Source organism: Cardiocondyla obscurior, linkage group LG28 (genome assembly GCF_019399895.1).
Source record: "Cardiocondyla obscurior isolate alpha-2009 linkage group LG28, Cobs3.1, whole genome shotgun sequence".
In the NCBI taxonomy this organism is placed as follows: Eukaryota; Metazoa; Arthropoda; class Insecta; order Hymenoptera; family Formicidae; genus Cardiocondyla; species Cardiocondyla obscurior.
In genome coordinates this window covers 565,484-592,777 of record NC_091891.1, presented here as the reverse complement: position 1 = coordinate 592,777, position 27,294 = coordinate 565,484, and the positions used below count along the sequence as shown (strand labels likewise).

At 37.3% G+C, this 27,294-nt stretch overlaps 4 protein-coding genes across 6 annotated transcripts; 1 reads left to right on the top strand and 3 right to left on the bottom strand.

Annotated features, from left to right (window-relative positions):
* Nucleotides 1-137: 137 nt before the first annotated feature.
* LOC139112435 (presequence protease, mitochondrial) lies at nucleotides 138-4,936 on the bottom strand. Of its 2 annotated transcripts, XM_070673449.1 has the most exons (3): nucleotides 4,317-4,936; nucleotides 3,656-3,726; nucleotides 138-3,542 (listed from the first exon to the last, which is right to left on the bottom strand). In XM_070673449.1, the coding sequence occupies exon 3, from the start codon at nucleotides 3,495-3,497 to the stop codon at nucleotides 390-392; it is 3,108 nt and encodes a 1,035-aa protein (XP_070529550.1). In that variant the 5' UTR covers nucleotides 3,498-3,542; nucleotides 3,656-3,726; nucleotides 4,317-4,936; the 3' UTR covers nucleotides 138-389. The 2 variants fall into 2 exon arrangements, with proteins under 2 accessions (XP_070529550.1, XP_070529549.1); XM_070673448.1 differs by lacking the exon at nucleotides 3,656-3,726.
* Nucleotides 4,937-5,080: 144 nt separating this feature from the next.
* LOC139112437 (ankyrin repeat domain-containing protein 27-like) lies at nucleotides 5,081-8,107 on the bottom strand. Of its 2 annotated transcripts, none has more exons than XM_070673452.1 (2): nucleotides 7,596-8,107; nucleotides 5,081-7,534 (listed from the first exon to the last, which is right to left on the bottom strand). In XM_070673452.1, the coding sequence occupies exons 1-2, from the start codon at nucleotides 7,940-7,942 to the stop codon at nucleotides 5,248-5,250; spliced, it is 2,634 nt and encodes an 877-aa protein (XP_070529553.1). In that variant the 5' UTR covers nucleotides 7,943-8,107; the 3' UTR covers nucleotides 5,081-5,247. The 2 variants fall into 2 exon arrangements, with proteins under 2 accessions (XP_070529553.1, XP_070529554.1); XM_070673453.1 differs by having other exon boundaries at nucleotides 7,612-7,740.
* A 2,589-nt stretch (nucleotides 8,108-10,696) lies between these two features.
* On the bottom strand, nucleotides 10,697-19,818 carry LOC139112440 (putative inorganic phosphate cotransporter). Its single transcript, XM_070673457.1, has 4 exons — nucleotides 19,444-19,818; nucleotides 12,645-12,859; nucleotides 11,601-12,492; nucleotides 10,697-11,483 (listed from the first exon to the last, which is right to left on the bottom strand). The coding sequence occupies exons 1-4, from the start codon at nucleotides 19,466-19,468 to the stop codon at nucleotides 11,152-11,154; spliced, it is 1,464 nt and encodes a 487-aa protein (XP_070529558.1). The 5' UTR covers nucleotides 19,469-19,818; the 3' UTR covers nucleotides 10,697-11,151.
* A 1,584-nt stretch (nucleotides 19,819-21,402) lies between these two features.
* Dbo (Kelch-like protein diablo) lies at nucleotides 21,403-27,005 on the top strand. The gene is made up of 6 exons (XM_070673456.1): nucleotides 21,403-21,757; nucleotides 22,475-22,851; nucleotides 22,952-23,267; nucleotides 23,382-24,079; nucleotides 24,169-24,511; nucleotides 24,737-27,005. The coding sequence occupies exons 2-6, from the start codon at nucleotides 22,535-22,537 to the stop codon at nucleotides 24,926-24,928; spliced, it is 1,866 nt and encodes a 621-aa protein (XP_070529557.1). The 5' UTR covers nucleotides 21,403-21,757; nucleotides 22,475-22,534; the 3' UTR covers nucleotides 24,929-27,005.
* The last annotated feature ends 289 nt before the right edge of the window (nucleotides 27,006-27,294 follow it).

The following is a 27,294-nucleotide window of genomic DNA, read 5'->3' as shown; positions in this document are numbered from 1 at the left end:
AAAATATTTCTTTTCAGCATTGATATCCATCGTATCAGTAGACTAAAAAAAAAAAGAAATTTATTACATTCTTACTTGTAATAAATATTCAATTTAATATTTATGCACTACATATATGTGAGAATAAAAACAGGGAATAAATTAAATAAAATATTAATTTATATGCCTTAACTGGAATACATTTAATATACAAAAATAGCATAAATTATATTTAATATTACACTTTTATTGTGATATAACATTTTTTTCAGTTTCTAATATTTTAATTATATGTCACAAAAAATTCTAAACATCATCGACTCGTATGTAGTTCATATTAAACTCTTCATTGCACGATTGCAATTGCAAATTGCATTGCAATAAAATTAAAATTGTACTTTGAATTCTAGTTAATCAGAAGCTCGTGCTCGATCTGCTTCTTCATGATTTAGTACCAGCCAATTTTCTTTGCATCTACTTGAAATATCGGTATTTGCAGGGCCAATAAGCGAACGGCCTACTTTGATTTCAATTTGATCGGGTTTTAAATATTTTTCTGCCACATGCAAGATCTGTTCCTTAGTCACAGCTTTTAGTTGTTCCCTTTGCTTTTGAAGATCATCGTCTGTGATGCCGTTTATAAATTTGGTCAGGCCTCGATTACTGGGAGGAATAGGTGCGTCGATTTGTTGAAAGACTCCTAGTTTCGCTTCGTCTATGTCATTCTGAGGCAACGAGTATTTGACTAGAAAATCATACGTCCCATCGAACAAATCGAAGGTACGAGTGGAATTCGGATCTCTATAAGAATAAAAGGATAAAATTCCTTCGGACGTTAGTTTTGCACCTCCGCCGTAAGCTCCACCTTTCTCTCGAATCTCCGGATGCAGGTACACTGAAGTAATTAATTTAGACAACACGCGTAATGCGGCATAATCCGGATTCGTATAAGGAACAGTCAGAATAGCTTTAGAACAATAGTTTACCGTGTACGGCAGAACGTGATGATTACTAGATTCTTTTATATCGATATTTTGATCACTAGTAATGACATGTGAATCTTCTGGGTGACCTTTTAGAGAATCGTAGAATGCATGAATACCATTAAAAATATCATTTTGATGTTCCTCAGACAAATTAATGGCCGAGCGCAAGTGTTTCTTGTTCAAGACGTGATTAGCTATTTCTTGCATATTATGCATCAAAGGAGTTAAGTCGCGTATCTGCGCCACCTTTTTCATTCTCGTGATGTATTGCAATCCCGAGAGATTTTCCTTAGCCCTGGCTATAGGGGAGATTAAACTAGCAGCGCTACTCATTGCGTATATATGACCGGCATGTGAGATACCGTTGATTAAATCAGCTGCATTCATCTTTACAAGTGTCTCAAATCTCTGAAGATCAGTCAGTTTAACGTTGTTAAATAGCTCGGTCCACAATTTCCACATGTCACTTGAATTTCGATCCAAGCAGTACGAGTCTATGAGAATTCCTTCCTCGTACTTCAATTCGCTGTCTTTCTGCTCGGCGATGTGATTCATAAAGCTCAAACCGCCAGTCTTTAGTTGCATCATCTGATCGAAACTCCGATAATCGTAATTTTGCGTGCCCATTTTTGTAACAACATTGTTAAACAACGGTATTAGTTGCTTTAATTCGGTCGGTAACGCCTGCGTGTTGAGTATTCCTCGATAATAAGAAATCCCGTTCGTTGGTTGTACAGACAGCTGAAGAGGCACTCCGGAAATCTTCAAGTCAGAGGTTTTGTATCTCTCTACGTCAGCCTTTAAGTCTTCTATTTTTAACGTCGGCAAAACTCCAACGTCCTCTTTTTTCTGTTGCTCGGCAAGCAAAATCTTTCCATTTTTGTAAATTTGTTCCTTCTCCTCCGCGGAAAGTTCCTCCAACTTTGTTTTCAGCAGCTCTTGTTCGGCGTGTATTTTATTCCGCTCGTAATTTTCATCGGGCGACATTGTTAACATCAATTTATGATTATTATTTCTGAGATAGGTCTCGATTAGACTTTGCAAATACTTTGGATCTTCTTTCATTCGCGACGTGAATTTTTTCATCGCATCGTTGATTCGTAACGCCTGTATCAAGTCGCCGTTATGATTCCACAATGACGTCAGATTAAAAAGCATATTTAATCCAAAATTCGATGTTTGATGCTTCACCTGAAGCTCGATGCCATGTAAAACAGCTTCGATGTGATTCTTCTCAAAGCCTTCTTCGATAACTTTCTGTACGGTGTTGTCAAAAATTTTTTCAATTTTCTCGAAGTCTTCCGGGTTTACTCCTTGCAGACTCACGACGAACATTGTGTCTCTGCATTGTGAATCGAAACCTGTGAATGGTCCGAAGCCAGTACTTATATTCGATTCAACTAGAGACTTGTAAAATGCCGAGTTTGGACCTCTGAGCAACAGTTGTGATAACACGTACATCTCGAAAGTCGTCTGTATGTCGGTTATATCATTGCACAAATGTGCAATAGCGATAGCGCTGTGCCTGCTAGGATCCGCGAGGAGCGGATCGGGTTTGCACGCGATGTGTTCCTTTCTACCTTCATTCCATCGTTTCTCCGCTGGCACTTCCGACATGGAAGAATTTATCCTATCAGATAAGAACAGGTACTGATCGTTGATGAATTTCAGATGGTCCTCCAACGGGAAATTTCCATAGGAATAGAAGCGCGAATTCGAAGGATGATAGTATTTTCTATGAAAATTAAGAAGATCGGCATATTGTAAATTAGGTATGACCAGAGGATCACCGCCGGAAATTACAGAGTACGTGTGGCTCGGTAGAATAGAATTTAACAAACGTTCCGCCATAATAGCTTGATTGTCGTTGAAGACACCTTTCATTTCGTTAAATACCACTCCCTTGAATATGATAGGAGAGTTCACGTCATTAACGTCCACGTGTTCTAATCTCCATCCTTCTTGTCGAAAATCCAGCTCTCGCAGATTTGGCTTGAAAACTGAATCCAAGTAAACCGATTGTAAATTGCGATAATCTTTCAAATTCTGTGTTGAAAACGGATATATAGTATAATCCGGCCCAGTCATAGCATTCATAAAGGTCGCCAAGGATCTTCTTAACATCTTAAAAAATGGATCTCTGCAGGGATATCGCTCGCTGCCACATAAAGTAGTATGTTCCAGTATATGAGGTAATCCTGTGGAGTCCATGGGGGTTGTACGAAATCCAATGGAGAACACATTATTAGTGTCGTCTCTGGCCAAATGCAGATACTGCGCGCCTGTACTCAAATGTGTCAACCTTACTGCAGTAAGAAATAGTTCATCTATATTTGCAACTTCATCCACTATAAATCCATGAAGAACCTCGCCCTTTTTAAATTTTGTTAATTCATCTTGTGTGACTTTTTTTTTCGAATGCAGTGCACTTGATGTAGAAATTGTAGATGACTGAAAGGTACGATGGGTGACATGTTGTAAAGTTGCCCTTCTCAAAAATGAATTTCTTGACAATTTTAATAATCTTAACATCTTGGAGAAACTTCTAATTCACAATTGTGAAAGACAATGAGGTATCTGAAAATAATTTGAAATAATATGTCGGTATTACGATTTAAAATTGTAACTTTTAAATGCAAAATAATATTTGTGCACACATATACATATGTATGGTATGTATAAATACTTACCAATATTTCTTGAACAATTGTAAGTGGATTTAATTTATATGTAAAGTCTGATAATAATAAATCTATCACCACTTTAAAGTATTATATTTATTTGACACCATGGGATATCATTTTAGAAAAATAAAAATGTATGTTATAAGAGGAAAAATATTAATAATAAATTTCAAAATATCGATTAGAAATGTCGATTTGTGAAGAATCTATAAATGTTTTCGGTGACTTTGATCAAGCATCAATTAACTTAATTAATTTAATCAGCAGAAACGTTTTCTATAAAACTTAAAATTGTATGTACCTCTACATTCCTAACCTAATTATTTGTGAACACATTTTATTAAAAATCGTGCACAAGTTAAATATTACTAATATAGAAAATGATTTGAGAACAAGGTAATTAAAACATTCATTTCTTTGAGCTACATAATTGTAATATGAATAATTAACTTTTTTGCAACCTTACTTTAAATCGATATTAAACCTTTTATGTATTAAACAACAAATAAATTAATCAAGACAAAAATTAATTCAAGCTGATATCGTTTAACGAATGAATTAATGATTAAGTTAATTGACGATTAATGAAAGTCAAATTTGTTCAAATAACGTGATGCAATATTTATGGTACAACAAGCAAACACCGGTATTATATTAATAAACTTACCTATTAATTTATTTATTAAAACAACAATTTGGAACGATTCCTTATCTATCTGTTGCAAAAGAATATATTTGTCTTCTGGAAATTTGTAAATCTTGCAATAGAAATCTAAGCACACCTTAATTCTTTCTTTAACAGTATTCAGCGATCAGCTGTGATCAGCTAAGAGATGCTTGAAGGTGTTAGTAGTGGTTAGAAAGCAGAGCTCGCAGTCGGAATTTTTACGCATGCGTTGCGATGATTATTATTAGTAAAGTGCGTGCTTATGCACAGCTGACGTCGCTTTTACTTAAAAAACTTCTGTTTTTGATCAAATAAAACACGAGTTGTACGAAGACACGCGTATAATATATATTATAGCTTCTGATTATACATTTATAAAATATATAAACTATTTAATCTGACTTATATTGCACTATCTGTCTTGTTGATTTATGAATGTATTAATCTCACTAATATCGCTCAGTACAATTTGTGCAATTTATCCAAGCAATTAAAAAAAAACTTCCACTTAAGGAAAAAAGATGCAGATGAGATTTAATTTTAGAATCGTAATCGGCACTTGATGCTAGATACATCGGTCAGTATTATGTTCGGACGAGGTTAGAATTTTCTTGGAAAATACTTGTAATCACATTCATATAATACGATATATGTACATATATGAAAAGAATTAATATAGAATTATCTATTGTATAAAAAATATTAATTATCATTTCTCTGTGCAAAGATTTTTCTTATACAGTTTTAAATACATTAAAGTATACTTGAATGGACATTATTTTTCGTTTATCTCATGGCAATAGAGTATTAAATAAAATTACAAGAGTATTATAAGTTAATAATTATTAAAAAAAAAAGAAAAAAAAAGAAAACTGACTAATTTATGAGGTATTAAGAAAAAAACGTCTGGAATAACCGAAGAGATAAAAATCTAGTCGCTGGCTGATTGTACCGAGTTTTGTTTTAGAATTTTTAGTATGTCAGCGCGATTTGTGGAAAAACCGGCGTACAGTATTTCTTCCGCTTGTTGCAGTGGTGTTCTGTTCTGCAGATTGCGTGTGCTGGTAGATGCACCGTGTCTTATCAGTAAACCAACCGACTTTACGTTGCTAGCAACGGTCGCTAGATGCAAGGGTGTATCGCCGTTTTGATCTTTGGCATCTACATCACAAGTTGCGCAGTTTAACAATAATTTTGCCGCGTCAACGTGGTCGTTGAGACACGCTAGATGTAATGGAGTGCGACCTTCTAATTTAGTCATCACGTTCACATTTGCCCCAGCATCTAACAGAAGCTGCACCATCTTGATGCGTCCGGTCGTACTTGCTACATGTAACGCTGTTTCGCCTAAACTGTTAGAAGCGTTAATTGCGATCACACGTTGTCTTCGCTTTCGATCCAGCTTACCCTCACCGATCGCCGAGCATCGTTCGCAGTCACAGAGAGGATGATGGCACAAATTTGCGCGAGCACTCGGCGGTCGCTCGCGATAAATCTCTAATCCTAAGTAATAACACGCCAGACATACATCACCGTCGGTTATCGCAGCAAGCAGTTTATCCATCATACGATGTTGCATCACGTTGGCATAGTTTTTAGGATACGACAAATTTTTATTCTCCAACGTGGTCCGACGACGTTGTTGAAAAGGCACCGATTGATGAGGCTGAGAGAGGGAACGTCGCTGGGACAAAGCAACGCCGTTGCAAATGTTACCCGACATCATATTACATTTAAGCAATTCAGAGATGGTTGCACTATATGTTACCATTAAAGGTGTTTGACCCTTCTTGTTCGTTTTGCAACTCGCGCCATACTCTAGAAGAATATCAACGATCGTGCAATATCCCCATCTAGCCGCGAGATGCAGTGGAGTGTCGCCGTTATCATTTGCGGTGTTGACGTCAACCGACATTCTCATATGCTCCGACAAATATAACAATGCCTTGACGCAGTTCTCGTGACCGCGGTCCACCGCCAGATGTAATGGTGTATTTCCTCGTGAATCTTTCAATGCGGGATCTGCGCTTGCATGTAACATTAGCAACAAGATGTTCTGATGACCCTTGATGCAGGCGTAGTGAAGAGCCGTCATACCATTCGAGTCGATGGCATTTATATCTATATCGCGGTCGAGAAGAAAATCTACAATTACTATTTGATCGCACAGCACGGCGACATGCAACGGTGTGAGACCCTTGTCGTCCTTCGGGCAAGCATTTAAGTCTCGTTGCTTCGTCCAATTTCGCTCGCAAGTCGCGCAAGTGCATAAAGGATGGCAAAGCGCAACGTCGCTGACTTGGTTGGATGAGTCATAAATCAGGAATCTTTTTACCTCGGATAAATTGCCGTTCTCGATACACTTAAATAAATAATTAATAGACGAATATTTAGTCTGATCCGTTAATTGATATTTTTCCAGATTACTTATGCGTTTGTCCTCGCCACAAGTTACTCCTGATTTAATGTGCATAATTGCGGCTTCTAAAGAAGTTACCAAAAATCCAGTCTCGTCCGCTTCATAACTAGAACTCGTGGAGAGACGAAACTGTCTCATGAAGTATAACTGTGCCGTCCAGTTTGATAAGCCAGCGTTGACGACAAGGAATACGAGCACTGGCAAAAGATCGTCCGATGTGACAGATGATGACGTTTCACGCGATACATAATTCACCGTTCTTCTCAGACATTCAATTTTGCCTAGGACAGTCGCAAAGTAATCTAGTCGCGACAGCTCTATCTTTCCCCCATGGATCCGAGATTGTAAATCTGACCGTACTCGTAAATCGCTCAATTGAATTCCATCTAAGTTCCTTATAATCTTGTTTAGATTTGCATCTTCTGTAACAGTACAGGTAGATAACGATTTTAGCAGTACATCTCTTAAGGTATACAGAATATATGTTTCTAATGAAACTCTGACGTTCCATTGATATTGCTTATTACTAGGAGCCCTTTCCTTTAACTCTACATTCTCCAGTAGTATCTCTAGGCAATCTGCATACAGTTGGTGTACCAAATCCTTTTGTGCCTGCAATGACTTGTCCTCCAGATTTTTATTAACAAGTAAAAAATCTTTTATCTTAGTCTCGAAATCACGCAGCTGCTTGTCAGGCAGTTCTGCTTGAAGAAAATTTACAGCCTCCTGGAGATTTGTGATCACGCTTACGCAGTTATCCGAGACATGCATTCTGGCCTCCAGGGGCCGCTCGATGCACCTGTGGGATACAGTAACGTCAAGCCAGCAACCAGAACTATAATTTCAGAGAATTAGCTTACCATACACGATATTTACGCAAATCGTCGCTATAAAAAATCTCCTCAAAGAGCAATCGCGAGGAATACCGGCTCGCGTCACCATGTTCAATGTGCAAGACACGGTCTTCAAGCAAGATCTCTCTGCCGTTCAAGCAGTTGAAGCGAGCGATGGAAAGGTCTCCACCGGGAACTAGAATGTGAGCGTTAATGTCGCTCTCCTGAAACGTGTGATTGGCGAAGCTACCACTGCGCGGAACGCAGATGATCCAGTCTTCCCGGATGGCCCGTTGGAACGTAGGATCATGTTCGTTCCGAAGAGCCTGTAAGAATCGATTCTCCGATAGATCTTCGTCGTACCCTGGGTTCATGTTTGGCGACCGGCGACGCGAGTGAGTTTGACGTGGAAGAAGACGACGAAGGGGAGCGACACAAAGATCGCTGGTGACTTCGGTAAGTTGCCTAACATCGCACACGATTTGAATTCAAGCATGACAGATGTAAGAACGAGTTAGGTTATGTTACAAGAAGTTAATTGTTCTCTGTAGCTGCACTGTCGCCACTAGTAGTTCTCGTTCAAAAAATAATACTTCAATACTTTGTAATGAAATTGGTGCAAGAGTCATTATAATTGCTTTGGATTTTATTTTTGAAAGCAAGAGATAATATCGCATGCGACTTTGGCCTAATAAACCTAAGAAAGGTACAGAAAGGTTGGAACACCGCCGAATAATCACGCTGATTGTAAGTAAAATATTATATTTTTTAATTACAAATTGCAGCACATAACCTGCGAGATTTTTATGCGCTTATTAAGATTAATTCATTAATTACAATTCTAATTTTAAATAAGGGCACGCGATTAATATATTCGTTCCGAGCAAATATTACGTGAAACGTATAATATACCGACCGGAATAAAATTAGGAAATATATAGCTTAATGATTAATTAGGTGCTCGGTATTCTTCTAACATAATTATTTCTAGCGTCAATAAAAGATAAGGAATTTTGATAAGTGCACATATTCATATTATATAATGAAAGAATGCGATTGCATTAATATGTAACGTCGACGGTAAAAAAAACTTAGTGATCTAATTCGTAATGAGCGATAAACGCCTGTGATTATCAGAAGCATCTCGCTATAATATATGTAGAAGAATTCCTGCATGACATGAATATTAATTGGACGATCAGCGTCTTCCCGTCTCCTTGTAACATCATAACCACGTAGCGCGAGAGTTGCAGCGCGCGTAAATTTGTTTTTTTTTCCTCTTCATCTATGTACATTATTGCCGGAATGATAATAATTATTTCCGATACGTGCCTTCGGCATTTTCATTCCGTTCCGATGAATATTGCTGGTACGCTACGTTTATAAAATTCCTCATATTACGCATATATGTAGAGCACACCGAGTGTGCGAGCAAAGCCGGGCATTATCTTCGCTATCGCTAATGCGGCAGAGATAAAAAATATCATTGATTTTTTTTTTTTTTATTATAATACATTATCATGAGGATGAGCATGAGTTGCGACCTCCGGAACAATATATGTCTTCTCATTCGAGAAAAACTTAAATATATTAATTGTGATATGTGTGTAGATAGAATCAGCGGCTGGCCAGCTGATTTCTATTTCTTTTTATCTCCGTTTTATCTTCCACTTTTGTAATAAGTACTTGAATGTCAACGCGTTGGCGTATACATTATATATAACACATACGCGCTCGCATATTTCACGAGTGTAGCAGAAGAAGGAGGAGAAGAGAGATGCACGGTGTATAAAATGCGCGAAGTGGATCTCGCGACGCTTACGCAATTTTTTATATATATATTTTTTTTTATTTATTAAAGCCGCGGGGACGTGCGCAATTTTTGTATCAAATTGCATCCTTGCGTGAAACACGCCTTCAATTTGAAACTCGAATTATTATTTTCACGAACGAGGCGAACAGGCCGCGAATTTAATCGGGCGTACAACGCGTTCCTTCTTCTTTGCTTTGGAAAAAAACCGTTGTGTGTGAGCCGAGGCTCATTAAAAATCGGGTAGTGCCGTAATCACGAGCGAATTGACCGCTGTGCTATCCAACTCCTGTTTAATTAGCATGTACGGTGCACGCGATGCTTCGCGAGCCCATATTTTACCTTGTAAACGTCACGGGACCGATCAGAGACTTAAACGAACGAAAAATAAGTGCTTTTAATTATGATACGGCAGAACTTCACGTTACATGTATTTTTCGTTGCATCGCACGTTATATAATTAAATAGAGATTATGTGTATTAATTACATATATGATGTGTAATTAATATATTCGCTTTGCAATAAAGTAAGTGAGATGTCCACTCTAAAATTAATATTCAATTGACGTATTATCACGCGTGCAACTGTAGATCTGTATCTTAAACTCACAACGATAAAAGATAAGACATATAACGGGAATGTAGTAATGAATTAATTAATTTATTAATTAATTTATTTAATATATACGATTACGTTAGTTCTGATCGTTCGAATAAATAATCGAGCGACTCTTTAATCGAATATTTGTGTAATTAATTGATTCTTATTGTTTGCGCCTAGGTGGAATTGCGAAAAATTTCCGCTGGCCTTCTTTTAATATTATCGTTTATCGTCTCTTATGATCGTTTCGTTCTCATTGTCAGTTATGTAAAACATCAAACATGTAACGCCAAGCATTTTACGGATATTGAAAGGCGAAGAAAAAATTTGCAAAGTTCTTGGCGAAGATTATTTGTCCGTTTTTGAATTAGCACCTATGTGAACTTGTTCGCTTTTTCGATAAGGCACGCTCAAGTTTGTCGTTTACAAACAGACGAGATTTGTATGGCAATTTGTTTCTCATTTAATGCATTTTTGGCCATCGAACGCAGTTACGTAGAAAACTTACAAGTTGATTAAATATTTCTTATAAAAATTTCTCATTTTGTATCCTGAACTACCGAATGACGGCCACGTTAAAAATATTGCTAGACAACTCGACGGATTATCAGTGTAACTAAAACGATCTTTTGTAAGAAAAAATAATAAAGTTCTCCGAGATCGGTTGACGAGAAGCTATCGTTACGAGTATTATCGTCTTTATTAAAAATATCAATAGAGATGCACAATCTTAAGGTTTTATTTAATTAAATAAAATTTATACTATACATTTATAATTCTTACGCAAATATATACAATCGTTGCTAGCCTACGGTTGTTCCTTTCGTGACGAAAAAAGGCTCGCTTGCGTAAATGTCGCTGGGGCATTGAGCGATACGTTCCGACGTGAACTGAACTCTAGATGCATTCCGGCATCGCGCGATTATAATGCCGTGTTAATTACTATTCAAGGATTGCGCGCGAGAAGCGTGCAGGGATCGAGCGCGCGCCTTTCTCAAGCGGTTTCTCTTTCTCGCGCGGTTGTGAGATCTTGGTCGAAAGCCGTAGCGAAATGACAGACGGACCTTGAGAATGTGTCTATCGATCAAGGAAATACACGAGATCTCGTGGCTGTTAATGAGTCCGGCTGATTTGTTAAGAATACTGTTCGGGAACATCTTGAACAGACGCTATCATGATTTCCCCATCGATTCCATTTTTTCGTTTTCTATTCTGCGCCGCCTTTCTTCTCGGTCTCGTATAACAAAGTCGGGATCGTTCCAGTGCAGAACTTCGCCGCTGGCGAAGAAGACGAAGATCAGGTTTGTTACAATGAATACCCCCAAGACGATCCAAAAGACGATCTGCCACTGCTGGAGGGTTTGGTCTGCCGCTATTACGCCAACGATATACGGCGTGATGATACCGGTGAAGGCGCCGATTCCGTTTACCAACGCCATTAGCGTACCGGAGTAATTAGGGCTGAGATCCAACGCGTTGACTTTCATCCCGGGATAGAAGGTACCTTTGAAAGAAAAAAAAAAAAAAATAAGAGATGTACGTCGAAATAATGGAGGAATTACTTTTAATTCTAAGATTTCTTTTTAAGGTAGTAATTTAAAATGGTTTGAAGGATACGCACCCATTAGAGCCATACCAATCGTGAACAAGGCGACGACCAGGAATTCGTCACACCTGGCATATGAAGCACCAATAATGAAGACACCTGGGCCTATGGAAGCGATCGTGGTGCCGAGTTTTCTCACGTTAGTGCGGGACATAACGCCTTTGACGATCATCCAGTCGGCTAACCAAGACGATCCTATACTGCTGAACCACATGACGAGGTAGGGCAACGCCGATACGTAGCCGTTGATCTTGATAGAGTACTTGAGCACGCTACTCATGTACTTGGGGAGATCGGTGACCAAGGTGAAGAAGCCCCAGTCGTGACCGACCTGAGCGGCGATCAAGGCCCAGACGGGGGTCGAGCTTAATAGGTGGCGCCAGGGTACGGGCGGTGGTTTCGTATGAGTGTGTTCGTTCATACGTTCGTGCAAAAACTTGACTTCTTTTTCGGAGATGAACGGGTGCTCGGACGGATTATTGAAACATACCAGCACCCACACGACGAACCATAGCACGCCGATACCGCCGAACACGTAAAAGACCACGGGCCAGGAATAATCGTGTAGAATTAAGCCAGACATCGAGTTGGCGAAGACCGTGCCGAGTTGAGCACCGGCGAATACCAACGAACCGATTATCGATCTTTCTTCTGGCGGGGTCCACTGTGCCAGCATGGCGTTCAACGCCGGGAAGGTTGTGCCTTCGCCGAGGCCCATGAGGATCCGTAGCACGATCAAACCGTTCGCTTCGCCCCATACAACCACTTCCGGCGTCAGCAGGGTGAATATAGCTGTCGAAAGCATGCCAAAGCCGAGGGTGTACTTGCCGCCGAATTTTTCAGCCAGCATTCCGCCAGGCAGATGCGTAATAACGTAGCCCCAGTAAAACGACGAAAGGATCAAACCCTGAGACGAAAAATGGCAATAAGTATAAAAGGTAAGAGAGAAAAAAAATTAAAAGCAAAACGTAGAAGTAGAGATAAGAATAATATTTAAGTATAAAAGTGTTAAGATTATATAATAATCCCCAATACGTTGCATAAAAGATAATCTTTTACCTGCGTATATTCGTCCCAATCGTATCTCTCAACGTCATCTGTTTCTTTTGTCGAATTTTTAGCCTGAGCCGGACAAGTATCATCTGTGAAGGTGTGATTTATTGGATTTGTCATCTCCGTAATAGTGATCGAGAGGCAGATTCTCATGGTGTACGCGTTCAAAATCGCCAAAAATCCCATGATAGCGAACACCCATCGTTGCGGTAAGTGGTTACCTGTAATCATAATTTCGTTAATTCTGCATGCGTTATATCTGCCATTTCTGAAAGCTTAGCCAACTAAAACGAGCTCTAATCATTTCGAAAACTTAATCAACTGAGACGAGTTGTAATTACCGTGACTCGTAACTTTAGATACAAGTAACGTGTTGCGTAAGATCTGTAGATAATGAAAAATATTGTGAAAATGTGTTTAAAACTTTTCCATTCAAAAGATTCTTTTTGATTATTCATTAATGTCACTTTGATTGAATCGGAAGACAATATATTATTAATTTATGACTGAAAGGTTTTAGGATATGGTGGGTTAATTCTCGTAAAGTTTGCTCATACAGAAGTCACTTGTAAAGATTCACGCTTTGCTGGGCTTACTGTTAGATTACTGTGCACTTATCTCAGTTGTGACTTTGTTCTCTTTATCCGATTATATGCCGTTATCGCCGATATATGTTTTTTTTTCTTTTTTTTTTTTACAATTCCGTTGTCCAATAAATCATTCGCGCGATGAAGTTTTTACAGAAGTTTACTTTCGCCGTTCTTCTGATCGTCGTTGACTCAGGCAAAATCTCGTGATAACGACACTGCGTTTCATAAGAAATATATCTCAATCTTAATTAAAAGTACTATTTTTAGGCTACGATTATAAGACTTTTACTTTTATGTATTTAAAAGAAATAATTTTTAAGAATAAAAGTCGGCTTGGGAAAGATAAATTTTACCCGCGTCGCGAAAGAAATCTAATTTTATCGACTTTAACGATGCAAGGACAACGGGACTTTCTCGATGGTCACAGTTTCCTTCTCCGGGTTTGGTGAATGAACCTTCGGCCGCGTATTTTCTATTCCGCGGCTGTCCATCCGCGATGCGATCACGTTCGTACGCACGCACGTGTCCTAACATACGCAATGACACCTCGCCGCGAAAGCACACTTAAACATTTTCTCTTTAGCGAAGAGTACGAATCTACATACGTTTCGGTAACGCTACGATTGAAAGAACGCGAGCACGTTTTCCGGTTATACGCGTATTCGGTCAGCGTTTCGACTTTTTCCGAAGAGGCTCTTAAAATATTTACGTAGAGTTACGCGTCACGATGCGACTTTTCGTAAATTTAGCTTCGGGATTTTTTCTCGGTTGGCCTTTACCTACATCGTGACAATGATTCAAACAGGTGACCGGGTAATCAACATTCCTTCCTCGTACGCGAGTTCGAACTTTCCTCGTTAATGCCTTCGACGGGGCATCTTTGAGGATGCGGTACAACGGCGCGCGTGTAAAAATTCTATCCGATTGTGAATTTCCGTTACTCACGAGTGTACGAGAACGCATTTTCGAGACAAAAGTGAAGATCGAAGCTCGGTATTTGCAGGAAATTGCGTATATCGCGTATCAGAGTAAAGCACGTCTAAAAAAAGAGACAGACTGTTATTACTGGAAACGGTAAGCCTTTTTTCATATCGATTAAAGCATCACTTAAAACGATTAAAAATAAAACTTTGTTATCTACTTACATCCATATATGCACCGATACTACATTCCCTTCGTTTAATATACCTACAGCCTTACACGTACACGTGCTTATCTCCATGTAACATTTTTTTCGCTTAACGCGCTGATTAATCTGGCAATATCTTGCAAACCGAATAAATCCCGCTCACAAATGATTAATAAATATGTTATCTGCGAAATATCTCAAAAGAAAGATTTACACAAAGTCAAAGGATAAGATTTAAGAACGAGTTTCCGCAAACGCCGTTTCCCTCGTTGACGTTAAATGGACGAGAATACAAAGTTTTCGCGATTTCGTTCGTTATCTCGTTAATTCCACGGCTATATAAGTTTCGCGCTCAAATTTTCCTCGTGAGGCAAACTGCGAAATGTCGGGAAAGAAATCGCGCAAGTGCGTCTAACTTGTCCTAGAAAAAAACGGTTGAAGAAAGTATCACGCGTCTTGCAAAAATCTTATCGTCACAAAAAAATTTCACACGTCTTTTCCGCGCACCTTTACGCAACGATTGTCAAACTGTCAAATCAGCTTGATCAATAATTATTCAAGTACGGCAGGGAAAGGAGGCTTATTTTCGCGAGAAGTGACCCAGTAACTCTTCGAGAAAATATATTCGCGAGAGCAGGAAATATTTCTCGAGTCGAAAAGATTTACCTTTTTTCGGGAAAAAGAAAGAAAATAGAAGAAGAAAAAGAAGCCGCGTTCGATTAATTCGTAAATCAGGAAAATCTCGCAATCGCGATGCGATTAAAATAACGTTCCCCTAATTGATCTTTTTATTACGACACTATACTAAGCATTTTCTCGCCGATTATCGATATTAAATATTATATAATTGGTTTTAAGCTCTTGAGCTTGATTGTGACGTAATCTAGCAGGTGTAATCTTTTTTTTTTTTTTTTTTTTTTTTTAATTAACAAACGCGCGCATACATCTATTTCTTTTTTTCTTTTTTTTTTTTACTTACGATATGTTCGAGTAAAAGCGTAGGAAAAATGTGATCGAAAGAGAGCACGGCGTAAGGGAAAGTCCTATCTGAATTATTATTGTAAAGCTCACGAGATGTGCACTTTGCTTCTGATATTGAGGTACTTAACTACTCGCTGTGTGACAACAAGTGATAAATCGATGACATCGCATCGACATTTAGCGCGCAGATTTGTCGCTGGACGCGCTTTAATTATATATCTAAAATATTAAGTCGAACCATCATGGTAGATATAGCGATTATTTCAATACAATAAAATAATATCGATTGACAGATTTCCGGGGATTAAAAGGGATTTTTTTTTTTCAAAACGCAATTAAAGTAGAACATTATCGAATCTGTATATCTACGCGATATTTGTCTCTTCGCGGGCGTGAATTGGCGGAAATTAAAATTCGCAACACGCACAGCAACGTGCGCAGTGATTTATAATACGTCGTCGTACTGATCCCAAGGGTTTCAGAAATCGCACGAATCGCGCGAGATTGTAAATCCGCGGGATTTGTCTGTGCCGCGTTTTACGGCAATTTTATCCGCGAAATAGACGCTACGTAATTTGATTTACGAAATCACATCCCGTCGCGATGTATTTTAATCAGCGATCACTCGACCTCCGCATTTAAGTTTCTAGTTTTTTACGTAGGGTTGATATCATATTTGTATCGTACGTATTTTTATATTAAAAAAAAAAAAAAAGCGACGTATATGTTACGTCGTCGATGTTCATTATTGCAAATGAAATTATCAGAAACCTAGTCGACGATATCATTTCTAATTCTCGGTATTGTTAATTTGTACTCTCTCTCTGTCAAGTAAAAAAAGCATATCGTCGAGAATATCGTCGGCGATACCATCCACCATGCAATTCGCGCCGTCGTCACGATTCACTTCGCACACGCCTCTGTACCTCTCGATATTTTTAATTCCTGACTACTTTGCGCTTATCTTTTGTTTACTTATTAATCAAGCGTCAATATAGAATTCCACGATAAAACACGTTCCACAAAGATACGACAAACGGCGTCTTTCGTGCGCGCGCCACTTAATTATGTTCCGATTACTTAATTTATATTTTGAGATACATTGTGTAAACATCGATATCTTGGCAAGGATCGATATTACAAAATCTTATGAATACGAAGAAAAAAAAATATATATAACGCAGAATAAGGACTTTCTTCGCTTCTGTCAAAATTCGTAATCAGTTACGTACTTTTTCGTGCGATCGTAGTCGCGAAGAATCGAGCAAAGCGGGTGATACTTGGATTTGTCATGTATCTTTGGCATAAGCTTGAACTTTACTCGCAGCGGATTACAAAATCTTATGAATACGAAGAAAAAAAAATATATATAACGCAGAATAAGGACTTTCTTCGCTTCTGTCAAAATTCGTAATCAGTTACGTACTTTTTCGTGCGATCGTAGTCGCGAAGAATCGAGCAAAGCGGGTGATACTTGGATTTGTCATGTATCTTTGGCATAAGCTTGAACTTTACTCGCAGCGGATTACAAAATCAAAATCAAATAGAATTAAGTGATCAAGCTTCGGGGAATAACACAATACGTACTTGATCGCGCGATCTCTCTTGATTTACAAAATCGCCGAAATGCGGGGACGAGGGCGCGGGATTAAATTTCGCGATATTCGCTCAACAAAAAATAAAACACTCCATCGATCCGCACAATTAGCTACCACGAAAGCAAACTCGTTCGTATAAAAGAGATTGTGGAAGTCGGAAGTTTCTCGTTCAGAGATTTTGTACAAAGATATTATTCTATCGGTAATCCCGCATAAAAGGAAGTTGATTCTTTAACTCGAAACCGAAAGAATTATCGCCAGAAAACTGAAAATTTATCATTGAAATTGAAAAAAAAAATGTTAAAAATAATCTTTAAATTAAAATTAAATATGAAAAATAATGCTAGTAACAAAATAGTAAGTAACAATTAACAGTCTGCGATACCGCGTTAATTACCGATATTCTAAAACGTCGAGTCTTTCTCACTTATCAAAAGTATTTACAACTTCAATTAAGATCAAAAAATTGATAAAGATTTCAAAGAAAGTGATTGATTGAATGCAATAAGCGAAGCTTATCGATCAGATAATTATTACGGTCGCTATTAATTTATAAATGTAGATGAAACTGTTAACAAAAATGTTATCGAGTTGCAATCGGGATGCTTTTCGGTAGGGAGTGATCATCTTAATCGTGCGATATGATAAAATATAATAAAATGCAATAAACCGTGAATTTTTTTTTCGGACGGCGAATAAATCGGTTTTTCAGTTCAAAACCTTCGATTTGTAGGCGTGAATGGTGGCTGTCGGCGTACAATGGGCAAATACGCGGTTTCTCTCGATATCGGTGACCTTACAGCCGTTAATTAATAAACTGCACGGATATCTACGGTAAAATATGTGCAATGTGGCGTGCAAAAATGAGCTTGTCACTTTACTACGATCGACAGCATTTGACAATGCCGTATGACAATTGGTTTTCATTGCCTGTAAAGAATGCTGATCGTTTACTGCCGGCCGCTATCTTATCTCGTAGAAACTACATACTCGGAGACAAAGCCTTGCCGATAATAATTTTTTTTTTTTCCCTCCCTCCCTCCCTTCTGTCCTTTTTCTTGGACTTTCTCATTACTGTAATTTATCAACTCTTTCGACATTGATTTGTCAAAACCATAACGAGATATTCGTGTTTCCGTCATAGCGGCCGGAACGGAGACACGCGCTCGCGACTTAATTTCTGTAATCAGCTTCGCGAATTTCTGAAGCATTTTGCAAACGGACGATAGCCATTAAACGACGCTTGCAAATTGACGTCTTTAAGTAATTATTAAGCGAACACGTGTGGCGAAAATTATTGTTAAATTTGTTTCTTATGCCTCGAGCAAAAGAAAATGTTCGCGGATAATCGATCGCGTTATTTTTTTTCTCCCAGGAGGGAAAGGAGAGTGAAGTGAAAATTGCGAATTCACGTATAAATCTGTCGAAACTAATTTACATTTGATTGAGTCTTGTGCAAAGTACAATATAAAGATATTTTAAATATTTATTAAAAGATAATTTTAATTATTAATTTATTAACATTTTAAAAGTCTTATATTAAAAGAAACATTTAAAATTAAATTTCTTTTTGCTCATTCCCCGTTGCCTTTCATTAATAAATAAGAGCATCCCTCGCACATTCTATCGCGCGTAAACGTTAAGAAGTGATCTGGGCAAATGAACGGGTTGCAATTAATGTCAAGGCACTTCCTGTAAAGTCGGACGAACGTGAAAGCTAACGAATCGTGACAGTGGGATTGGCAAAAATCAAAATTTGTCGCGATCGATAATCTTTGCGGCGTGGCTATTATTTTGCAATTAATCACAAGTATCTCCTACTTTGCATTTCTTTCCTACAACTTATTTTTATAAAGCAAAGCGTTTGTACTTAAAAAATAAGTTATAGGGAAGACGCCAAGAACTGCGTCACAGCTTTGAGAAAATTAATTTTATTTTCATATCGCAACACGTTGACATATTGTATCAATTAGACCATTTTGTTCTGAATGCCATTTTATACAATATAAAAATACTTGATATTGTTACTCTTTATTACAATAAGTTACAAAAAAATTGTTTAACTTTTTCTGTTTAAAAAAATCGAATTGACGTGTCCATGTAAATTGTTGATAATGAGTTATTCTCTCTCGGCTGTTATCATATTAATTGGATTTTCCAAATTGCTATTATTTAACTTATTGCGATAATTTTTTGAGCAAATCACCCACTCGAAAGATTGCGAAACGATCAACGATATTTAACGATGTTGTCGATTAATTTCTTTTTGCGTTCTAAATATCGACATGTCTTTTCGTTACGATCGACGATTTAATATTATAGCTATACATACAGCTTCTGATTGTCGCTAAATCGCGGTTACACGCACGGCTGCAAAGATCATCGCGATATGGAAAATATGCTTGATCGGATAAACTGCTCGAATCGATGAATATTAAATCGATTAGAGATTTAATTAGCAGGCACGTTGAAAGGTGTAAGAGATCGCGACACGAGATCGTACTTACAACACGTTTTCCACGCGGAAATCATCCTAAGAGGAATCTATTATCCTTGGAGAACGGCGTGTCAATGATGTCTCTTTTCCAATCGTTGATCCCTAAAACCCAGGGTAAAAAGAATTCCTTTCGCGCCTCTTCGTTCTCGAAAGGGTTATTCTTTCGCCTTCAACGGGCGTAAAGGGATGCAAAGCCACCGACACCCTCCTTCCGCTTGGTTCCCACCGTTGAGTCGTACACACGTAGCCGCGACCGACTGGATCCGACACCCCCGTTAAGTTCGCTTTTATATCGGTAAGTGCTGTTCGTCGCTTATTATTCAGGGTGGGGAACGAGAGCGAGAAACGCAAGGTAAGAGGCGGCAAGGAAGCGATAAGTTCGGTCGTGATTCGGACCCGGACCCAGACCCGCGCGTGCACGCTCGCTGACGTTTTTTCAGGGGAATGCTTCTATTATAATAGAACCATCTCTTTCCCTGAGCCTCACGTCGACACCCGGCGATAACACGTCGGAATACGGAGGGAAACGCGCGCTTCTCGTTTTTCGCGATCCGCGCTTAATATTTTTTATGGTGACGAATTGTTCTCGGAGTAATTTTTGAAAAAAACTACTTTTAGATTTTTAAGACTAAATCGCAGCTTCGCGGGTGTTTATTTTACTTTGTAAATTAACTTGCGAGACTTCTCTTTTTGTCGAAAATAATGTCGCAATCGATCGACGCGTACGAAACAAGACATTCACCTTCAATGGGACAATGTGGCCTTTGATATGAAGATTAACTCATTCTCCGTAATCGGTCAATCTGAGAAATTCTTTTCACGTACTGTCTCATGGTGAACGCGTCATCATTGATCTCGGATTCTCGTCTAAGACGTAAAATTTTATTCACGTAGCTGTTTATTTATTTATTTTCTTTTTTTTTTTTTTCTACGTCGGTCAAAATGATTGCGATAGTAATGCTAAATTATCTTGTTCTATATTGAACGCAAGGTCGCTGAATTTGTCGCGATTCACTGCGTTTTCCAGGACAAAACCTCTGAACAAAACAGTGTTAATCGTTTCGCAAGATGAAGTCAATTATAAAAAATTGCAAGTCTGTCTAAAGCTATTCGTAATTTATAATTAAAAAGTTATTTTCTTTTATGATTTCTGTAAATCTATAATTTTATATTTTATATTTATTTACGGGGGGTTTTTATTTTTTTCTATTTTTTATAAAACTTGAAAACACAGACTACAATATTACGTCAACAAACGTAAAATAAATAATCAATCGAGATATTAAAGTTTTATCGCAGTTATCTTGTATCTTCGTATGACTCAAATTATGATTTACGATTATTATAACTGAATTAAAATAATACAAATATGTTTTCTTAATTTTTTAAATTGTTTATTTTTGTATTTTTAATTAAGTAAAGGGTAAATTGGGTTATAGGTGAAACTTATCTCGCGTCGCACACTATACGTTTGAAAAACTCAACACTCACGTCCTCTCTGATATTACAATTGAAACGAAAAGAAAAAGACCCACATGGTCGGTATAGACGAAAACTACACATAATATTGTTTAATTAATAAACGTTGAAGTAGAGCAGAAAAACGTTGCAAAGGAGAATTAATTGAGTTTTGATATAAATGACCAATTAATATTATATATAATTGCGCCAGTGATGCTATCATCTCACGTGTCTAGTAATCGATTCAAATTCTATCGAAATGTTCGACAATCGTAACCTGGAATATTTTTGTTTCGATATCAAGACTAATTATAATTTTAAATGAGTACTTTCATAATCATATAATTTATAGTTTGTCGCTGGTATCGATTGGTATCAAGTCATTTTGATCTTTATAATACTCAATTCCATGCTAGCAATGTCATTATAATACTCGATACTTTTCATTCGATACAGTCTAGACACCCTGCGCGAACGTGGTCTCTCCTCTTCCCTTACCCCCTGGTTTGCAAAGGTAGAACTAGTGGAAGTTGGGTCGAGGCGAGAGGCGAGTTCACGAGCGGAGCGGCTGGAATACGTGACGCGAGCCGCGATGCATCATCACGGAAAAACGTCAAAATGAGAGCGTGCTCGTGATAGCTCGCAGTGCGACGCGGTGCAAAGTGTACCAGGCAGGGTTTCGATTACGACGGGAAACGTCAACGGCGACGTCCAATGTTACACGACGGGTGGCCACGCTGACGCAAAAATACGACGAGCCGAAATCGAGTTCGCGAGAACAACTCTGGCAGCTCTTTCTCTGTCCCTCTCTCTGCTTCTATAACCGTTGACATCGCCTGGCAGTCCGAGGAAGACGGACGAAAGTACGTAATCCCGATTTTCGATTTTCCGCATGGTCCTCGCGAACCAAATGCACTCGTCCCCCTAGGGTTGCGACCCATTCCTCGCACCTGCGTCCCTCGCGATATTTTTAACGACAAGGTATGAGGATTCAGTGATCCTGCAAGACTCACGCTTATATATGCAATCTCTTTTTAACCGCGTTTATCAGCATTTATCTCGTTCACGCTTAGCACTGTCCATTCCCTAGAGTTTCAGTGAAAGAATGGTGTGTGCTGTACATCTCTATGTTTGTTTAAATTTTAGCACCCAGTGCTTGAGAGCTTTAAAACTAATAATGTAAAGTTTTCTATTTGGAAAATGTAAATGTCTAGAGATGCATGTGCTAGAAAGACATAAATAAAGTAAGATATTGTTTGCATATTGTTTTCCAAAAGATAATTCTTATCACTAATTTCTAAGAACTAATCTTTGATTATGACTCATACAGATGAGTGAACTCTTTCTATCTTTTGTACAGTTACAGAATACATATTTTCTTCTCTAATATTTGATAATACCTTTACATTAGATTATTTTTATATATATATATATATATATATATATATATATATATATATATATATATATATATATATCATATATAATAATAAATCGAAATATATCAAATAAATCAAAAACAATAAATAATCATATTTAATTAGGTATGATTTATGTGACGTTATATCTTTTGATTGTAGGGAAATTACAACATTAGGGGACCTGCTGCAGGCACATTTGAAACCTGTGGTAGTTGGTGAATGGTGTTGCAGATAGATTCCGTGTGGGGCTGGGCGTCACCCCCGCTGCGCCTCCAACTAGCCGGGGGGACCAGGGGTGCCTCGGGGAGAGTGGTTGCGGGCGCCCCATCCTCACAGAGGATGGGTGAAATAGTCGTAGAGCGCGCTCCTTCCCCACCACGTCTCAGTCATACCTCTGAGAAGCACCCCCGGGCGACATTAACTGAGCTTAATGTTCTTCGTCGTCATCGAGAACTGTGCGATGTTGTTCTCAATGTTGGCTCCAGAAAAATATTCGCGCATCGTGTCATCCTATCAGCATGCAGTCCATATTTTAGGTACAACGACACACGATTAAATATATTTTATTCTTTTATACTTATGCAGTAAATCTTGTAATTTTACAATAAAATTAATTTCTTTTTTTTTATTTTTTAGGGCAATGTTTACTGGGGAGCTGGCGGAATCTAGACAGACTGAAGTAACAATACGTGACATAGACGAAATGGCTATGGAGTTACTCATAGATTTCTGTTACACCTCTCATATTATCGTCGAAGAAGCTAATGTTCAAACTCTCCTTCCAGCAGCGTGCCTTCTTCAATTAGCTGAAATTCAAGATATATGTTGCGAATTTCTAAAACGCCAATTAGATCCATCAAATTGCTTGGGTATCCGGGCGTTCGCGGATACCCATTCGTGTCGCGAACTTCTCCGCATTGCCGATAAATTTACTCAACATAATTTCCAAGAGGTATATTATGTTTAAAAAATCAAACGTCGATTTCGCAATTTAGAGATATTTATTTCTTTATTTAATTTATTTATATTTAATTATATACTTATATTTAATTATATTACTTTTTAGGTAATGGAGAGCGAAGAATTTTTATTGTTACCTGTCGGGCAATTGGTAGACATTATTTCATCGGATGAATTAAACGTACGTACGGAGGAGCAAGTTTTTAGCGCCGTGATGAATTGGGTGAAATACAACGTCACAGAAAGGAGACAACATCTTGCACAAGTTTTGCAACATGTGCGACTTCCACTACTTAGTCCTAAATTTTTAGTTGGTACCGTCGGGTCGGATCTATTGGTTCGTTCCGATGACGCTTGCAGAGATCTCGTGGATGAAGCGAAAAATTATTTACTTTTACCGCAAGAAAGGCCATTGATGCAAGGGCCTAGAACCAGACCCAGAAAACCTACGAGACGGGGAGAGGTATTATTTGCTGTTGGTGGATGGTGTTCAGGTGACGCTATCGCCAGCGTCGAGAGATTCGACCCTAATACTGCCGATTGGAAAATGGTTGCACCGATGAGTAAACGAAGATGCGGAGTCGGCGTAGCGGTATTAAATGATTTGTTATATGCTGTCGGTGGGCATGACGGACAAAGCTATTTAAATAGCATTGAGCGGTATGATCCACAAACAAATCAGTGGTCTTGCGATGTCGCTCCTACTACTTCGTGTAGAACCAGCGTGGGTGTCGCTGTGTTAGATGGATTTCTATATGCGGTTGGTGGCCAAGACGGAGTGCAATGCCTTAATCATGTGGAAAGGTAAATGCCTATGTTAATAATTTTTTTTATAAATGTCAAATATCGATACATATATAAAACAATAATTAATTATACATATAACTTTATAGATACGATCCTAAAGAAAATAAATGGTCTAAAGTGTCACCAATGACTACCAGAAGATTGGGAGTGGCGGTTGCAGTGCTCGGAGGTTATTTATATGCCATCGGCGGGTCTGATGGACAGTCACCTCTCAATACGGTAGAAAGATATGACCCAAGGCAGAATAAATGGTCCCAAGTGTCTCCAATGTCTACGAGACGTAAACATCTAGGCTGTGCTGTATTTAATAATGTAATTTATGCTGTGGGAGGACGAGACGATTGTATGGAGTTGTCCAGTGCGGAACGTTATAATCCTCATACGAATTCCTGGAGTCCTATAGTAGCGATGACATCTAGGAGAAGTGGAGTAAGTTTTTTTTTCTTTTTTGTTATTATATTTATTACTCTTTTTTCTTTATAGAATTTTATAGAGTTAGAGAATTGCTAATGTTTCAAAATATAAAAATATATGGAAAAAAAAACTTATATTTGTCCGCATATAAAAAGAAAATGTATATATTTGAATTATTTCAAAATTTAATTATACACGTAATAATGAATAAAACTATAACTATTATTATACGACTTTTAGGTGGGTTTAGCGGTAGTAAACGGTCAATTGTATGCGGTAGGAGGATTCGACGGAACTGCGTATCTGAAAACAATTGAAGTATACGATACGGAACAGAATCAATGGAAACTATGTGGTTGTATGAATTATAGGAGGCTTGGTGGAGGCGTGGGAGTGATGCGAGCTCCTCAAACCGAAAATTACATTTGGTAGCTCAGGCCCCCCTCTTCAGCCCAAATGGCTGAAACTCCTTTAACTCCTCTTACACCGATGACGCCAGTTACGCCTGTAACACCTCCTGCTCCTGTATCGGTTCCTGTTATAACTAGTACTAGAAAACGCTACCGCCGATCGATGAGCATTATATAAGTAATATATGCATTTTGTAAAAGACTTTGCCTTTCTCTGAAATTCCGTGAGAACATCTTGCATCGGTCTTTAATATTTAATTTATTATCAATTTCAAGATCTCCGCTCAGTCCAGCGCACAGATCACGTTACAGAAAGAAGATGCAGATAGTCTATCAATTTACTGCCGTTGTTTTATAGTTTTATTACGTTATTTTATAAGATTCCTCATCCATATTATTTATATTTTTTTATGTTATGCAATACTCAAACTTTAATTGTTTTAGATTAATTATCTATATAAAGCATTCTTAATTAAAAAATGCTTTATCACTATTGTATACACACATAATTTCAAATGGCATTTTATTCCATGAAAGAAAGAAAGGCAAAATCTCTTCCTTAACGTTCGTCAGAAACATATGTGTTTTAAAAAGACATTTACAGCTTCCATTCTTCGGTAAATAATCGAAATAAAGGCTTACGTTTTCAGTAGAATTTTAATTTAATTGCAAAGGGTCGTTTCTGTGCCCAACAATTAAAGAATGATAAAACATGATTTTTCTTTCTCTCTCTCTTTCTCTCTCTCTCTCTCGTTCTCTCTTTCTCTCTAAAAAAAGGGTAGTCTGCTTGAAATAGAAAACTTCTTTTGTTAACAAGACTGAATTTCAACCAGAGGAAATATTGAGTGATAAATACATTCTCTTGTAAAAATAAAAAAATAATCAAGTTAAATCACATTTTCGATTAAACTGTGAGTAATTCATATATTTAATATATTTGATGCATTTAATATGTTATTAACCATTTTTGATAAATGCCAAGACACGCTCGAAGAAAAAATAATAGGATGTACAATACTTGAAATTATAATTTATTTAAACATGACATTTAAAATTGTTTTTTTTTGTATTGCGCTAAGAAAACGTCATTTAACTAACTTCATTTGTTACATATATTAAAATTATTACAGAGGAGTAACACAACCTTATCGTACAAAATGGTGATAGGGATCATTGATCAATAATCTCATAATGTAACATTTGTTTGTTGTAATTATATAGCAACAATCAACGTAATTGGCTAAGAGCGACCAGTATTGTACTAATAATGATAATTGTTTAAGATTTATTTATGTGAAAATCAAATGATATACGAGTATCACTTGGGTACCGTATAAATGGCAAAAGCATTTCGAAACTGTCGCTGTTACATATATGAGATTGTTGGAAGGCAACAAAATGCATGTCTGTGTAGCATAAGGACATATTGACGATGTAATGTAATTATTTCTAAGCAATCGATTGTAAAAATGATTATTTCGATTCTCTCGAGTTGCTGTACTTTTATGATGGCTTGTTAACGCATTTTTCAATTAATTAATACTAAACTACTCTGAATTCCTAAAATTTATATTCGAATTTTAATTTTATAATATTATAGAGGAGAAGTCGTTATTCCCCGTTAACCAAATTAAATATTCTAATGGTACAAATTATGATAATTCGTGAACGAAGTTCAAATAAGTGTTCAATTACCTAATCTTTCTTAATTAATTCTGACGAAGTTGCAGCTGTATAGCAGGAGAATGTAATATTATTTCCACAATATTTTATATGCATAGTATTAGCGAGTTACTTTTTAACTTATGTCGAAAATACATAAGAGATCGAATCTTGTACGTTTTAACAACACGTTTCCCATAAACGAAAGAAATATTAAAAATGATTATGTTGTTATCGATTAGTGCGCATAGTAATTCTACGTAAAGCATTAAGTGTCGACGCAAACGTATTGTTTTCTTATCTTACTGAAAGAGATCAAAAACTTGTTCTGTACAACTGTTCAGTACAAAGGAAGAGTCATAGGATTTCTTTCCTGTTCTTTATCTATAAAATAAAAAATGCGCATTAGAAATTTGCGCATGCTATTACGCACAGCATTATTGTTTCCTATATCTGTTAATGAAACATTCCAAAATTAATTCTCTTTTTGATAACAAAGATTTTTTTTTTTAATGTAATTTTTTTATTAAAAATATTTTTGTACAAATCTATTATTATACATGAATTTATTAATTTAAATTAAATTTTTGAGAAACTACGATCTTTAAGATAATAAATTTGTAGCTAACAATTTAAATTATTATTTATTTTTATAGCTGAAAATAATATAAAAGAAATCTCTCTTTAGTATTAGGAAGTTTTGTAAATTCCCTATTGGGATGCGAA

Coding starts and splice junctions, on each gene's coding strand:
- LOC139112440 (XM_070673457.1), bottom strand. CDS start 19,468: ATGATTTCCGCGTGGAAAACGTGTT. Junction 12,493..12,644: donor ATTGGGACGAATATACGCAG/GTAAAAGATTAT, acceptor TTTTCGTCTCAG/GGTTTGATCCTTTCGTCGTT. Junction 11,484..11,600: donor GATTGGTATGGCTCTAATGG/GTGCGTATCCTT, acceptor TTTCTTTCAAAG/GTACCTTCTATCCCGGGATG.
- Dbo (XM_070673456.1), top strand. CDS start 22,535: ATGGTGTTGCAGATAGATTCCGTGTGGGGCTGGGCGTCACCCCCGCTG. Junction 22,852..22,951: donor GCATGCAGTCCATATTTTAG/GTACAACGACAC, acceptor TTTATTTTTTAG/GGCAATGTTTACTGGGGAGC. Junction 24,512..24,736: donor TGACATCTAGGAGAAGTGGA/GTAAGTTTTTTT, acceptor TACGACTTTTAG/GTGGGTTTAGCGGTAGTAAA.
- LOC139112435 (XM_070673449.1), bottom strand. CDS start 3,497: ATGTTAAGATTATTAAAATTGTCAAGAAATTCATTTTTGAGAAGGGCA.
- LOC139112437 (XM_070673452.1), bottom strand. CDS start 7,942: ATGAACCCAGGGTACGACGAAGATCTATCGGAGAATCGATTCTTACAG. Junction 7,535..7,595: donor TTGCGTAAATATCGTGTATG/GTAAGCTAATTC, acceptor TGTATCCCACAG/GTGCATCGAGCGGCCCCTGG.